General features: G+C 39.2%; 1 protein-coding gene across 1 annotated transcript; it reads left to right on the forward strand.

The window, feature by feature from the left end:
- The first annotated feature begins 2 nt into the window (after positions 1–2).
- LOC135472717 (leucine-rich repeat-containing protein 61-like) lies at positions 3–13525 on the forward strand. Its single transcript, XM_064752359.1, has 8 exons — positions 3–122; positions 964–1050; positions 3414–3560; positions 5107–5167; positions 5579–5730; positions 9480–9548; positions 10060–10188; positions 11650–13525. The coding sequence occupies exons 1-8, from the start codon at positions 107–109 to the stop codon at positions 11715–11717; spliced, it is 729 nt and encodes a 242-aa protein (XP_064608429.1). The 5' UTR covers positions 3–106; the 3' UTR covers positions 11718–13525.
- The last annotated feature ends 3681 nt before the right edge of the window (positions 13526–17206 follow it).

Genomic DNA, 17206 nt, shown 5'->3' on the forward strand with positions numbered 1-17206 from the left:
TCACGACACTTTGTGGCGAACCAATTTACGGCTCACGTTGATAGCGACGCGGAATCTGTAAACAATTTCTGCACTTTACAGATCTTTCAGAACGACTGAAAGAAAAATGTCTTTAAGTTCAGGTAAAAAGTTGATAGACGCCGTAACTTCTCACAAATGTGACGTGAAATGTAGCGGAATCTTCTGCACGTCGGATGAACTGGCTTGACCTCTATTTAGTGATATAGTCTAGACTGGTTCACTGTAGGGAGCCGGTACATGTTGGCTTCTTGATGCTGATACATACGTGCACTGGTGATTTTCTGACTTTCAGCATTCATGCACTGCACAAAGTCTGCACTCTACAGAGCCTAGAGATCTTAAGCTATAGTGGACATTGCTAAACAAACTATATTTACTTTTTTTTTTCAAAAATGAAGTATTTGCTTAAACGTGATTAAGTGTGTCAGTGCTGTTTTTACATGCTGTTCAGCATGCATCAGCAAAACAGATTAGTTTTGTCTTAAGACATAAACCAAAGATCTCATTTAACAGTTACAAATTCCTTTGCATCAGGTTTTTAAATGGAGCCTAAAAATTTATTTGCCAAACCTGAAGTCAAAACAAACTTAGACTACACATAGCAACAGTATACCTTGAGTTTTACTATCCCTAGATAAGTATTAATATGCCATGTAATCCCAATGCTGGTCGGCCCATTATGACATAATTATATAATGTCTTATCTAACAGCTAGGGTCTATATAATACAGTTGTTTTGTTTTACAGTTAGAACACAGGTAGGCCAACAGTTATTAACAAGTTTCTTCAAGAATTTTAAATCTCAGTTACACTATATGTTGCGATGAAAATAACATTTCCCGATTACTCTTATGAAATATGTGATACAGGACCAAAAATGATTGATTTATATAAAGCGCTGTCAAAGTCTGATAAGATATGATCTACAATATTGTGTTTTAGATAGGAGGGTGACCCGAATGATGTTGAAAGCAAGGAGTGGAGAATTTGATGTAGAGAGTATACATTCCTTGAGCCTCAGAGACATGGGTGAGTGAACCATTCTTCTGGAACAGCCTCTTCTTAACAAATTCACCTTCCTGCCCATTGTTAGGGGAACTGAGTGGTCTATTGTGTGATGGCCAGTTAGTCCATCCCTCTCTCCTGCTGACCAGTCGTTCCCTTATGAAGTGTATAACTCAGTAAGATTTGTAATTGTTACCTGTACATACACAGTCTGTCCAGGATAAATAAAGCAGAAATTATGGTTTGAATTCGTAATTATATTTTTGATCATCACTCATTAGATACTTGCATTCTGAATTTACTTTCAGAAAGATTTTCATAGTAAACTGTTTTCAGGCATACATTGCATTGACTCGAACTGTTGAGATGTTTTTTTAAAATCATGAACGGCTTGATATAATGTTACTTTTTTTAGAGTAAAATCGTAGTGGTACAAACTAAGTTACATCTGTTAGACTGCTATTTCCCTGTAGCCATGAACAAATGAATTTAGCGTTTTGTCATTACATCATGATAATGACGTGGCTCTGTGCCATGGCATGTGAGGCCAAATGAAAGGGTCAGGTATCTGACATTACATCATGATAATGACGTGGCTCTGTGCCATGACACGTTAGACCAAATAACAGGATCAGATATTTGACATTACATCATGATAATGACGTGGCTCTGTGCCATGACACGTTAGACCAAATAACAGGATCAGATATTTGACATTACATCATGATAATGACGTGGCTCTGTGCCATGACACGTTAGACCAAATAACAGGATCAGGTATTTGACATTACATCATGATAATGACGTGGCTCTGTGCCATGGCACATGAAGGGAAATAAGAGGGTCAGGTATTTGACATTACATCATGATAATGACATGGCTCTGTGCCATAGCACATGAAGGGAAATAAGAGGATCAGGTATTTGACATTACATCATGATAATGACATGGCTCTGTGCCATAGCACATGAAGGGAAATAAGAGGGTCAGGTATTTGACATTACATCATGATAATGACGTGGCTCTGTGCCATGGCATGTGAGGGGAAAAAACAGCGTCAGGTATTTGACATTACATCATGATAATGACGTGGCTCTGTGCCATGGCACATGAGGCCAAGTAACAGGGTTGGGTATTTGACATTACATCATGATAATGACCGGGGGGGTGGGGGGGGGTCAGGTATATACATGTACATTTATACAATGTTGAAAATTATCCACAAAAGGTGGCTTTAATTTAACTAACTTAAAAACCCCCTGTAGTCTTAGGTACAAGTTCCATGTTGAAAAGTGACTGCATCATGATGCAAATGTGAAGTTTTGAAACTTTCATTTAAATTACAAACAAACTGATACTGTTTATTTATTTATTTATTTATTTATTTGATTGGTGTTTTACGCCGTACTGAGGAATATTTAACTTATACGACGGCGGCCAGCATTATGGTGGGTGGAAACCGGGCATAGCCCAGAGGAAACCCACGACCATCCGCAGGTTGCTGGCAGACCTTCCCACTTACGGCCGGAGAGAAAGCCAGCATGAGCTGGACTTGAACTCATAGCGACCGCATTTGTGAGAGGCTCCTGGGTCATTATGCTGCGCTAGCACGCTAACCGACTGAGCCACGGTTTAAACATAAGCATACAAATATACAACAGGCGGTATCAGCCACATTCAATGCAGTGTGCAGTGTGTGTGTAGTATAGCTTTATTAAAGTACATGATGTTCCCAGAAACATATGATATATTAGCTTGTTGTTTACAGGTTTGTCTGAGTTGGGAGTGCTCTAGCCTGGAGAGACTGGATCTGTCAGGGAATGAGCTATGTCAGCTCTATGCTCTGGCCAGGAACATGTGGTATATTAGCTTGTTGTTTACAGGTTTGTCTGAGTTGGGCTGTATTGGGGAGTGCTCTAGCCTGGAGAGACTGGATCTGTCAGGGAATGAGCTATGTCAGCTGTATGCTCTGGCCAGGAACATGTGGTATATTAGCTTGTTGTTTACAGGTTTGTCTGAGTTGGGCTGTATTGGGGAGTGCTCTAGCCTGGAGAGACTGGATCTGTCAGGGAATGAGCTATGTCAGCTGTATGCTCTGGCCAGGAACATGTGGTATATTAGCTTGTTGTTTACAGGTTTGTCTGAGTTGGGCTGTATTGGGGAGTGCTCTAGCCTTGAGAGACTGGATCTGTCAGGGAATGAGCTATGTCAGCTCTATGCTCTGGCCAGGAACATGTGGTATACTAGCTTGTTGTTTACAGGTTTGTCTGAGTTGGGCTGTATTGGGGAGTGCTCTAGCCTGGAGAGACTGGATCTGTCAGGGAATGAGCTATGTCAGCTGTATGCTCTGGCCAGGAACATGTGGTATATTAGCTTGTTGTTTACAGGTTTGTCTGAGTTGGGCTGTATTGGGGAGTGCTCTAGCCTGGAGAGACTGGATCTGTCAGGGAATGAGCTATGTCAGCTCTATGCTCTGGCCAGCCTGGTCAACTTGTCTTCACTCAACCTCACATCCAACAGAATCTCTAGTCTGGGTAAAGTCCTCTTTTTACTATATACATATATTACTATATGTACTGCTGTAAAAGTTACCTGTTAACTAGAGACAGAAAATTAAAACAAAAGTTCGGCTTAATTTATGTCATGGATTGAACACAATGTAAACCATTGTGACAGTATTAAAGCATTACAACAACATTTGCTGGGTTTTTAAATGATTGATTCAATATCACTGGCTTTTCATCCAAATAGCTGAGGCATTTAGCTCAGGTTGCAGATGAAAATGTGTGTTTCACATGTGGGGAAGTTTATCAGTTAAATGTAATTGCTGGCTGCTGGTTTGTGTGTGCACTCAGGCTTCCTGCAGATGTGAAGTGCACATTGTGGGGAAGTTCATCAATTACATGTAATTGCTGGCTGCTGGTTTGTGTGTGCACTCAGGCTTCCTCCGCCTGTGAAGCACACATTGTGGGGAAGTTCATCAGTTACACGTGATCGCTGGCTGCTGGTTTATTGTGTGCACTCAGGCTTCCTCCGCCTGTGAAGCACACATTGTGGCAAAGTTCATCAGTTACACGTGATCGCTGGCTGCTGGTTTGTGTGTGCACTCAAACTTTCTCCACCTGTGAAGCACACATTGTGGAAAAGTTCATAAGTTACATGTGATCACTGGCTGCTGGTTTGTGTGTGCACTCATACTTCCTCCACCTGTGAAGCACACATTGTGGCAAAGTTCATCAGTTACATGTGATCACTGGCTGCTGGTTTGTGTGTGCACTCAAACTTTCTCCACCTGTGAAGCACACATTGTGGAAAAGTTCATCAGTTACATGTGATCACTGGCTGCTGGTTTGTGTGTGCACTCATACTTCCTCCACCTGTAAAGCACACATTGAAGGGAAGTTCATCAGGTACATGTGATCACTGGCTGCTGGTTTGATGTGTGCACTCAGGCTTCCTCCACCTGTGAAGCACACATTGTGGCAAAGTTCATCAGTTACACGTGATCGCTGGCTGCTGGTTTATTGTGTGCACTCAGGCTTCCTCCACCTGTGAAGCACACATTGTGGAAAAGTTCATCAGGTACATGTGATCACTGGCTGCTGGTTTGTTGTGTGCACTCAGGCATCCTGCAAATGTGAAGCACACATTGTAGAATAAGTCAGATATTCTTCAGAAAAATGTGGAGGATTAATGAACTTGTACCATTTCTCCATAAACAATATCGTTGACACACAAGAAATAAGTTTTGTGGGCTTGTGGGCAGTGTACCTGTAGTTATTGCATCTTTTAATCATGTAACTTGTTTTTCATTGTTATGTGTAAATTGTACAAGTTTATAAAGTTTAGCTCCATATGAATCAGAGTTGGTTTGAAAACGCAGTGGCATAATATTAGTTTTATTTTGTTGCGCAATCAGCTTTTCAAAAGCTTACTACCAGTTCCTGTAAATGTTAGCAAACCAAAAAAAGAAGGAATGTTTATTAAGAGATGAAGTGTAGTGTTTGGGTTGAGTAGACCCTGTTAAATATGATTATTTGTCATAACTGGAGTGTGTATTTCTACTGTGTCATGTTTCAGAAGGTTTACAGGCCCTGGACAGTTTGCAGATTCTGAATGTGTCTGGTAATAACATCAGAAGGTCAGTGACTCAGTCTGTCACATTCACATGATACTACATCAGATAGGGGATTATCAACACTAAAGTAAATGTTAAAAATGCCCGTAAAACTTTTCCCATGTAACTATGTACATCTCCCTGCTGAATAATATGAGTACAGCAGAGAGATTAGTGGATATAACAAACCTAAAGCTGTAAGTGGTTTACCGTTAATCTCAGATAAAGTCTCACATGATTTGTCGACTATGTACTCCATGGTGAGTTACAGGCAGTGAAAAATTCCAGGGAATTTTCTGGTGAGTTACTGTTTGTTAAAAGTTTTAACAGGAGAAAGGTTTATAATGTAATTTTTTTTTTCATTTGAGTTGTTGAGGATGTACTTGATGATGTATAATGATGTATACACCTCTGTATGTGATTGCTGTTGTTTAGTGTGGATGGTTTACGATATGTGAGTGGTCTGGAGAAGCTAAGGGAGCTACGGCTAAAAGACAGTCTCAAAGGCCTTACTAACCCGATCTGCTCACAACCTTTGTACAAGTCAGAGGTCAAGGCCATGTTCCCAGATCTACTCTCACTTGATGGTACGTGTGGTACATATATAATATTCCATCATCCATGAGGATTTGTGTTATGTACATACATGTATATGATATCACATCATCCATGAGGTTTTGTGTTATGTACATACATGTATATGATATCACATCATCCATGAGGTTTTGTATTATGTATATGATATCACATCATCTATGAGGTTGTGTGTTGTGTACATACATTTATATGGTATCACATCATCCATGAGGTTTTGTGTTATGTACATGCATGTATATGATAACACGTCAGCCATGAGGTTGTGTGTTATGTACATACATTTATATGATGTCACATCATCCATGAGGTTTTGTATTATGTATATGATATCACATCATCTATGAGGTTGTGTGTTGTGTACATACATTTATATGGTATCACATCATCTATGAGGTTGTGTGTTATGTACATACATTTATGTGATATCACATCATCCATGAGGTTTTGTATTATGTACATGTATATGATATCACATCATCTATGAGGTTGTGTGTTGTGTACATACATTTATATGGTATCACATCATCTATGAGGTTGTGTGTTATGTACATACATTTATGTGATATCACATCATCCATGAGGTTTTGTATTGTGTACATACATGTATATGATATCACATCATCCATGAGGTTGTATGTTATGTACATACGTTTATATGATATCACATCATCCATGAGGTTTTGTATTATGTATATGATATCACATCATCTATGAGGTTGTGTGTTGTGTACATACATTTATATGGTATCACATCATCTATGAGGTTGTGTGTTAGGTACATACATTTATGTGATATCACATCATCCATGAGGTTTTGTATTATGTACATGTATATGATATCACATCATCTATGAGGTTGTGTGTTGTGTACATACATTTATGTGGTATCACATCATCTATGAGGTTGTGTGTTATGTACATACATTTATATGATATCACATCATCCATGAGGTTTTGTATTATGTATATGATATCACATCATCTATGATGTTGTGTGTTGTGTACATACATTTATATGGTATCACATCATATATGAGGTTGTGTGTTGTGTACATACATTTATATGGCATCACATCATATATGAGGTTGTGTGTTATGTACATACATTTATGTGATATCACATCGTCTATGAGGTTTTGTGTTATGTACATACATTTATATATCACATCATCTATGAGGTTGTGTGTTATGTACATACATTTATGTGATATCACATCGTCTATGAGGTTTTGTGTTATGTACATACATTTATATGGTATCACATCATCTATGAGGTTGTGTGTTATGTACATACATTTATGTGATATCACATCATCCATGAGGTTTTGTATTATGTACATGTATATGATATCACATCATCTATGAGGTTGTGTGTTGTGTACATACATTTATATGATATCACATCATCCATGAGGTTTTGTATTATGTATATGATATCACATCATCTATGAGGTTGTGTGTTGTGTACATACATTTATATGGTATCACATCATCCATGAGGTTTTGTATTATGTACATGTATATGATATCACATCATCTATGAGGTTGTGTGTTATGTACATACATTTATATGATATCACATCATCCATGAGGTTTTGTATTATGTATATGATATCACATCATCTATGAGGTTGTGTGTTGTGTACATACATTTATATGGTATCACATCATCTATGAGGTTGTGTGTTATGTACATACATTTATGTGAAATCACGTCGTCAATGAGGTTTTGTGTTATGTACATACATTTATATGATATCACATCATCCATGAGGTTTTGTATTATGTATATGATATCACATCATCTATGATGTTGTGTGTTGTGTACATACATTTATATGGTATCACATCATATATGAGGTTGTGTGTTGTGTACATACATTTATATGGCATCACATCATATATGAGGTTGTGTGTTATGTACATACATTTATGTGATATCACATCGTCTATGAGGTTTTGTGTTATGTACATACATTTATATATCACATCATCTATGAGGTTGTGTGTTATGTACATACATTTATGTGATATCACATCGTCTATGAGGTTTTGTGTTATGTACATACATTTATATGGTATCACATCATCTATGAGGTTGTGTGTTGTGTACATACATTTATATGGTATCACATCATCTATGAGGTTGTGTGTTGTGTACGTACATTTATGCGATATCACATCGTCCATGAGGTTTTGTGTTATGTACATACATTTATATTGTATCACATCATCTATGAGGTTGTGTGTTGTGTACATACATTTATATGGTATCACATCATCTATGAGGTTGCGTGTTGTGTACATACATTTATATGGTATCACATCATCTATGAGGTTGTGTGTTGTGTACGTACATTTATGCGATATCACATCGTCCATGAGGTTTTGTGTTATGTACATACATTTATATTGTATCACATCATCTATGAGGTTGTGTGTTGTGTACATACATTTATATGGTATCACATCATCTATGAGGTTGCGTGTTGTGTACATACATTTATATGGTATCACATCATATATGAGGTTGTGTGTTGTGTACATACATTATGTGATATCACATCGTCTATGAGGTTTTGTGTTATGTACATACATTTATATATCACATCATCTATGAGGTTGTGTGTTATGTACATACATTTATGTGATATCACATCGTCTATGAGGTTTTGTGTTATGTACATACATTTATATGGTATCACATCATCTATGAGGTTGTGTGTTGTGTACATACATTTATATGGTATCACATCATCTATGAGGTTGTGTGTTATGTACATACATTTATGTGATATCACATCATCCATGAGGTTTTGTATTATGTACATGTATATGATATCACATCATCTATGAGGTTGTGTGTTGTGTACATACATTTATATGATATCACATCATCCATGAGGTTTTGTATTATGTATATGATATCACATCATCTATGAGGTTGTGTGTTGTGTACATACATTTATATGGTATCACATCATCCATGAGGTTTTGTATTATGTACATGTATATGATATCACATCATCTATGAGGTTGTGTGTTATGTACATACATTTATATGATATCACATCATCCATGAGGTTTTGTATTATGTATATGATATCACATCATCTATGAGGTTGTGTGTTGTGTACATACATTTATATGGTATCACATCATCTATGAGGTTGTGTGTTATGTACATACATTTATGTGAAATCACGTCGTCAATGAGGTTTTGTGTTATGTACATACATTTATATGGTATCACATCATCTATGAGGTTGTGTGTTGTGTACATACATTTATATGGTATCACATCATCTATGAGGTTGTGTGTTGTGTACATACATTTATATGGTATCACATCATATATGAGGTTGTGTGTTATGTACATACATTTATGTGATATCACATCATCCATGAGGTTTTGTGTTATGTATACATGTATATTTGGCAATTTAGCATTGTTTGACATGTTGTTGGAGCTTGATTTCTGGTTTGTATGGCCTTAATACCAACATAAATTTGCTTAAAAATCAGAAGTATATAAGTGCAGTTAATATAAAAAATAGCTGTTCATGTAATTACTGTAAGATGCATATCTGATACGTGTAGATTATAAACTTTACTTTCAGATTGTGTTAATATGAAAGGAAATCTTTTAGCATAAATAGTTCTTATAAAGAGCACTTCAAACTGCAGGTGTTTCTCATTTACTGTCTTGACCTTGGAGTGACCTTTGTTTACATTGTAGGAGAGAGATTACATGGGAAAGGGAGTGAACTGTTCCAGATGTGTGATGAAATTGATCAGGCTATTAAAGGTAATTATTTAACCTCAGACTTAGTTCTAACCTCTGACTCAGTTCTAATCTCAGACTCAGTTCTAGCCTCAGGCTCAGTTCTAGCCTCGGACTCAGTTCTAGCCTCAGACTCAGTTCTAACTCTGACTCAGTTCTAACCTCAGACTCAGTTCTCTGGAAGATTTTCATTATGTTTGCAATTTGTTTCAGTTTTGGTATTGGATACTACCACTGGATTGGTCTATCATGAAGTGATTTTGGTTTAATTTATATTAAATTCACATGTTATGTGATTATTTGATTGAAGAGGGTGTAATTGTCAGCTTTCAAAGTATTTAAAACAAGGAATACACAAGTAGACCTACTCAAGTTAGATTATTTCCTAGGCTGAAAGGTACCCAGTGTTCATTTATCTATTCCGGACATTTTTGTTGTTAAACTGTTACATTTAGACTAATGTTATAACGCACATATATATTAGCTGATTATAAACTAGATTGTTATTGTATGTATGATCTGACATTGTTTTCAGCAAATGCTCAGAGTAAAGACAGTGGTGCAGTGCCAGTAGCCACAGACTGGACACCTGAAGGCTTCTGGGAGCCCAGATCCACACAGTTTGACCAGTCCAGTCTTCATGATGCGGAACAACAGTTAGAGAGTAAGATGGTTATATCACACTCCTCACAGCGCATGCGTAGCTCTCTACCTTTCACTTTACATCACTGCCACCAATAGCAAATTTTGTACAGAAAATTTGAACAACGCCAAGGTCACTGTGGTCACGGTGATGAGACAGGAAGTGATGTCAGAAAGCAAAAACAATCCGTTCCAACCTTTGTGTCTATAATACTTTATACCCATGCAATCTGTTTATCTAGAGTACGTACAATATGATTCTAACCAAAATGTAAACAATTTTATTGATGAATGCTGATGAAATAGTTGCGCAAGAGGACACAGGTAATGAGGCTAAGCCTATTCAAGCCTACGTGCATCTCACAGGCTCCAGAGGTCAAGCTAGTCTATTGGTTTCTGTGATGTAAAGCAAAAGGTAGAGGATGATGCATGCGCTGTATTAGGAGTGGGGGCCTCCGTGTCTCAGTTGGTTAGCGCACTAGCGCAGCGTAATGACCCAGGAGTCTCTCACCAATGCGGTCTCTGTGAGTTCAAGTCCAGCTCATGCTGGCTTCCTCTCTGGCTGTACGTGGGAAGGTCCGTCAGCAGCTTGTGGATGGTCATGGGTTTCCCCCGGGCTCTGCCCGGTTTCCACCCACCATACACCACGTTTCTCGTACACCACGCATGTAATACATAATACCACAAAAAACTTGGATGACATAAAGAGAAACAGATGTATCCTCAGGATGTAGAAATAATTCCTGCCTGATTGGTTAAAACTGATAACATGAGTGCACATTCAATTGTCGTGATGTGCTTGCATGGATGCGATATCTGAGTTGCACAACATCACAGAAATGATAGGTAGAGCATCTGCTTTGGGAGGCGGTAGATACAGGGTCAATCCTGGGTCGAGTCACACCTAACACCATAAAAGAGGAAGTCGCAGCTTCCTCGCCTGGCATTTAGCATGAAGGGGATAATGTAACTATTGGTTGACCTGTATCAGTATAATTGCTCAGGCGGGGCGGCTTACTTGCCCTCGATAATTTGTCTCAGTGAAGCAGCACTAGATAAAAGAGCGATGGAAATGCAATCTGCAACAAGGAGGCACATTACATGCACTCTAAGGACTCCTTTGTCGTCACATAGCTGAAAAATTGTTAAGTAGGACATTAAACCCTCAGGACTCACTCACTCACTCAAACTATCGACATATTAGTGTCTTCTTACATTATTGTATAATGACACTGCAGACAGTGGACAGTCTTGAGCTAATTTGATCTTTGAGATTTTATAGCAGAGCTTGAGATTTACATCGGGGCTTGAGACTTATAATGGGGCATCCAAGAGTAGAACATTAACAATTTCCAGTACAATTTGTTGCGGAATACATCAACTTGTTTTTAAAGCAGTCATCATTTGTGAAATAGAAGCTTTTCTTTCCCCATATTGAACATCCTACATGTACTTAAATTTATGCTGTTTTGTCCTGTTGTAGTTCTGCTCAAGTCATGTAAACACCTAAGTGAGCAGGCAGCTCTGTCTATACAACATGCTACTTCCTGACAATCATCCAGGGGAGGTAACTGAGGGCGTGGTGCTGTCATCATCAATGAAGATGTGTGGAAGGAGGATACAGCAGCCATTGGATTATTCTTGATAGTATGATATTGACTTCTGTGATATTTAATCAATTGGAATTTCAAAGGAAATGTTTACCCCAGTCTATGTACTGCAATGAGGACATCAACACCTGAGTGCCTCACAGGGTAAAGTATCTGCCTCATCAACACCTGAGTGCCTCACAGGGTAAAGTATTTGCCTCATCAACACCTGAGTGCCTCACAGGGTAAAATATCTGCCTCATGAGGACATCAACACCTGGGTGCCTCACAGGGTAAAGTATCTGCCTCATGAGGACGTCAACACCTGAGTGGGATGCCCAGACTTTTCTCCGTACTTAAGAAAGACTGTAAAATTGACAGTCATAATGTGGTATACCGAATACTGGTTGATCCTGTGTCAGTGCACTGTAACTGGGAGAGGTGTCATGTCTGGTGTCATTAACATGGCATACCAGTGAGGCAGCATCAACAGCTTGTAACAATTGGAACCAACTAGCTAAAGGAAAACTATCATGATATGATTGAAGCTATGTAGAAGCATTGGTGAGAGGTTCCTGGGTCATAACGCTGGGCTAGCATGCTAACCAACTGAGCCACAGAGGCGCCCCATCTATTTGAATGAATGATTATGGCTTAATGCCACATCAGCAATATCTGAGCCATATCGTGGCGCCCCATGTATTAGAAGAATAAAGTATTTGGGTTCAGGCAATGTGAAAAAGTAAATTAAAGTGAAGGACAGCAAATGACTGATGTTTATGTCCACTGAAAGATTAACATTCAAAGTATCAAACAGGCATTACATTTTTTTTTTTAGATTTTTTCAACCCAGTCAAAGTAAAGTGAAACTTTGTCACAACTTCAGCATGCCTCCATTATCGAGGGCATGGTGACATCATGTTTACTCTAGGTGTCTAACATTGAAGGTATTTCCCAAACAATAGTTTAAGCAGTAGCCTGTGGCAGATAAAATTTGTGGACTTTGGCTTCGGCAATTTAGGCCCAAATGATAAATAGCTTTCTCGGAAATTGGACATACTACGTATAAGAATATTTCTTCCACTGCTTGAACTGTTGATGCAGTAGGCGTACTATATCATTCACATGGAATTCCAGGGACCCTGTTGTAATAACCTTCAGATGCATGGCTGGGGTACTCCTGGTTCTGGCCGTAACCTGCAGAGAGGTTTGCTGGTGATTAACATTTTGAACCCTATTTAAATGTTACAAAATTACAAAAAGATTGCTGTACCACTACATTCATGCTCAATTCTGAAACAAATAGAAATAATTCTAAGCACCAGTGGGGCTGCATGACGTAGGCAATCGTCTGTCACTGGATTTTATGTTTCAGTTTTGTGGCAGTGGCTTTTAAGATGGGAGCAGTGCTGACGGTGGCTTTTAAGATGGGAGCAGTGCTGACCCTATCGCGGATGTCAGAGAAGGCACCTCAGCTTGAACAGGGTGTTTCAATAATTTACTGTATTTTATAAAAGAAAACAGAAAAAACATCCCTTGTATGCAAGAAGTAAAATTTAAGTTTTTCAGTTTTAATAAATTCAGAGAAAACAAATTATATCATAAGAGTTAATAAATTGTAAGCGTTGTTCAGCGAGATGCCGTTTTCTATTCCACAAACCTTTGGCATCCCTGATGAGTTTAGCAGTGGCTCTGATATTTGTTATCCAGAAACTGCTGACTAAACACAAAAATGAAGGACAAAAAATGTATTTGAACAGAGTGACTGAGTAGGCCTATAGATTCTATTGGCAGTGGCCTCTGTGGCTCAGTTGGTTAACATGCTAGCACAGTGTAATGACCCAGTAATGAAGAATAGTACTTTTTAGGAAGACTGAGTGGCCTGCTTTCAAGAGAAATATGTATTTGCCAGTTGCTGTCCTGTCCTTTAAGGTATTTTCAACATGTCCAGTGTAATCTGCATTGTGACTCAAGCATGTTCTGTTGTATCTTTAATGGTACATGTATATACATATGTGCATGTACATGGATGCATTATCAACCTCGGTACGGTCGCAACATGGAATGACTCCTGTCCAGTCACAACATGGAATGACTCCTGTCCAGTCGCAACATGGAATGACTCCTGTCCAGTCGCAACATGGAATGACTCCTGTCCAGTCCACAGGGAAGCTTATGTTGCTACCTGTGTTTGAGAAATGACTTGGGTCTTGTCACAAGCTGGTATTCCATGTTTATATGTTATGCTTACAACAGGAAAGGATCCAGTATGAGGTGAACTCACAACAGGCACATTGTTGAGACACTGAGTCATTGTGTAAAAGTATTTAGTATTAATTTACTTGAGAGTGAAGCAAATACATAAGTTGTCTATAAATGCATCAATTTTGTGTATTAAGATCTGCACATATATATGTGTGTGTATTTATATCTGTTTATATGTTTAAGTCGTATCTACTCATTTGTGTTCTGCTTACTGCTCAGTACATCACCAGATAATCTGTCCCTTTCTGCGCCCTCTATCCGTACCCTCTGTCTGTGCCCTCTATCCATGCCCTCTGTCTGTGCCCTCTATCCATGCCCTCTGTCTATGCCCTCTATCTGTACCCTCTGCCTCTGCCCTCTATCCGTACCCTCTGTCTGTGCCCTCTGTCTATGCCCTCTATCCGTGCCCTCTGTCTATGCCCTCTACCCATACCCTGTGTCTGTGCCCTCTGTCCATACCCTCTGTCTGTGCCCTCTGTCCGTGTCCTCTATCCGTGCCCTCTGTCTGTGCCCTCTAACTGGGAAACAGATACATCCATGTAATATTTTTTATGATGCTGAGTTCTGAATTATTTATTTACAGCTAGCTATACTTTATGTTTTATTATAACATGAAATTAAGTGTTTTATTCATTTTTATGTTTTTTGCTCAGATTATGATATGTTTTCAGGCTCATGTATTTGTTAGCAGCTACATGTAAATAGCAATATTTATTAAACTACTTTGCTCAAACTGAAATCAAGTTTTATTTATTTATAATTAATTTGTTGATAATCCTTACACATATTTTCTGAACGGTGTCTAAAGAGCAGAATCATGAACATCAGTGCTGAACAGGACCCTGTCCCAGACACTACTGATATCACCTGTGACTTCTCTGCTGATCACCTGACATCAGTTGTGAACAGGAGCATGTCCCAGAACCTACTGGTATCACCTGTGACTTCTCTGCTGAACACTGACATCAGTTCTCAACAGGACCCTGTCCCAGATCCTACTGATATCACCTGTGACTTCTCTATTTGTTAGCAGCTACATGTAAATAGCAATATTTATTAAACTACTTTGCTCAAACTGAAATCAAGTTTTATTTATTTATTATTAATTTGTTGATAATCCTTACACATATTTTCTGAACGGTGTCCAAAGAGCAGAATCATGAACATCAGTTGTGAATATGACCCGGTCCCAGCCATTACTGATACCACCTGTGACTTCTCTGCTGAACACCTGACATCATTTCTCAACAGGATCATGTCCCAGACATTACTGACACCACCCATAACTTCTCTACTGGATATCTGGCATGAGTCCTGAAGAGGACAATGTCCCAGTCACTGCTAATATCATCTGTGACTTCTCTGCTGGACAGCTGGCATGAGTCCTGAAGGGGACCATGTCCCAATCACTACTGCTGTCACCTGTGACTTCTCTGCTGAACACTGACATCAGTTGTGAACATGACCCTGTCCCAGCCATTACTGATACCACCTGTGACTTCTCTGCTGAACACCTGACATCATTTCTCAACAGGATCATGTCCCAGACATTACTGACACCACCCATAACTTCTCTACTGGACATCTGGCATGAGTCCTGAAGAGGACAATGTCCCAGTCACTGCTGATATCATCTGTGACTTCTCTGCTGGACAGCTGGCATGAGTCCTGAAGGGGACCATGTCCCAATCACTACTGCTGTCACCTGTGACTTCTTTGCTCAACATCTGACATGAGTCCTGAACAGGGCCATGACCCAGTTACTACTGATATCACTTGTGAGTTCTTTGCTGAGCATCTGACATCAGTCCTGAACAGGGCCATGACCCAGTTACTACTGATATCACTTGTGAGTTCTTTGCTGAGCATCTGACATCAGTCCTGAACAGGGCCATGACCCAGTTACTACATGATATCACCTGTGAGTTCTTTGCTGAGCATCTGACATGAGTTCTGAACAGAATAATGTCCCAATCACTACTGATATCAACTGTATCTTCTCTGCTGAACGCCTGACATCAGTCCTGAACAGGGCCATGACCCAATCACTAGTGATATCACCTTTGACTTCTCTGTTGAACGCCTGACACCACTTGAGAACAGGACCACGTCCAAGACACTGGGTGCGGTACCCATGCAGTGTTTTTGGAGCAATAAATTTGTGATTTAACTGAGACTGGATTGGGTGTCACATCTGGTGTCTTTAAGATAGTAGTTTTGTGAGATAGCATTTATCGTGTCATTAACACACTAGGTATTTGAAGTTATTAGTTATGTAAGTTGGCAGTATAACTCTGTGCCAGGTGTAATGTCATTGGCACAATAGCTATGTGAGTTAGCAGTATAGCTTTGACGCTGGATGGGTTGTTGTGTTTGGTGTCATTGGCACAATAGTTATGTGAGTTAGCATTATAGCTTTGATGCTGGGTGAGATGTTTTGTCTGGTGTCATTGGCACAATAGTTATATGAGTTAGCAGTATAGCTCTGGCGCTGAGTGGGGTGTTGTGTCTACTGTCATTGGCACATTCGTTATGTCAGCATTATGGCTGAGATTCTGGGTGGGGTGTTGTGTCTGGTGTCATTGGCACAATAGTTATGTGAGTTAGCAGTATAGCTGTGACACTGGATGGGGTGTTGTGTATGGTGTCATTGACACAATAATTATGTGAGTTAACAGTATTGCTGTGACACTGGGTAGGGTGTTGTGTCTGGTGTCATTGTCACATTAATTATGTGACTTAACAGTATAGCTGTGATGGTGGGTTTAGTGTTGTGTCTGGTGTCATTGTCACATTAATTATGTGACAACAGTATTGCTGTGATTCTGGGTGGGGTGTTGTGTTTGGTGTCATTGGCACAATAGTTATGTGAGTTAGCAGTATAACTGTAATGCTGGTTGGGGTATTGTGTCTTGTGTCATTGGCACAATAGTTATGTGAGTTAGCAGTATAGCTGTGATGCTGGTTGGGGCGTTGTGTCTTGTGTCATTGGCACAATAGTTATGTGAGTTAGCAGTATAGCTGCGATGCTGGTTGGGGCGTTGTGTCTGGTGTCATTGGCACAGTAGTTATGTGAGTTAGCAGTATAGCTGTGACACTGGTTGGGGAGTTGTGTCTTGTGTCATTGACACAATAGTTATGTGAGTTAGCAGTATAGCTGTGATGCTGGTTGGGGTGTTGTGTCTG

Source organism: Liolophura sinensis, chromosome 8 (genome assembly GCF_032854445.1).
Source record: "Liolophura sinensis isolate JHLJ2023 chromosome 8, CUHK_Ljap_v2, whole genome shotgun sequence".
NCBI lineage: Eukaryota > Metazoa > Mollusca > Polyplacophora > Chitonida > Chitonidae > Liolophura > Liolophura sinensis.

Bases quoted from the DNA above. Each gene is read 5' to 3' on its own strand.
- LOC135472717 (XM_064752359.1), top strand. The intron at 5,168-5,578 runs GTCAGTGACTCA...GCTGTTGTTTAG, and splicing joins TCTGGTAATAACATCAGAAG to TGTGGATGGTTTACGATATG. The intron at 5,731-9,479 runs GTACGTGTGGTA...TTTACATTGTAG, and splicing joins AGATCTACTCTCACTTGATG to GAGAGAGATTACATGGGAAA.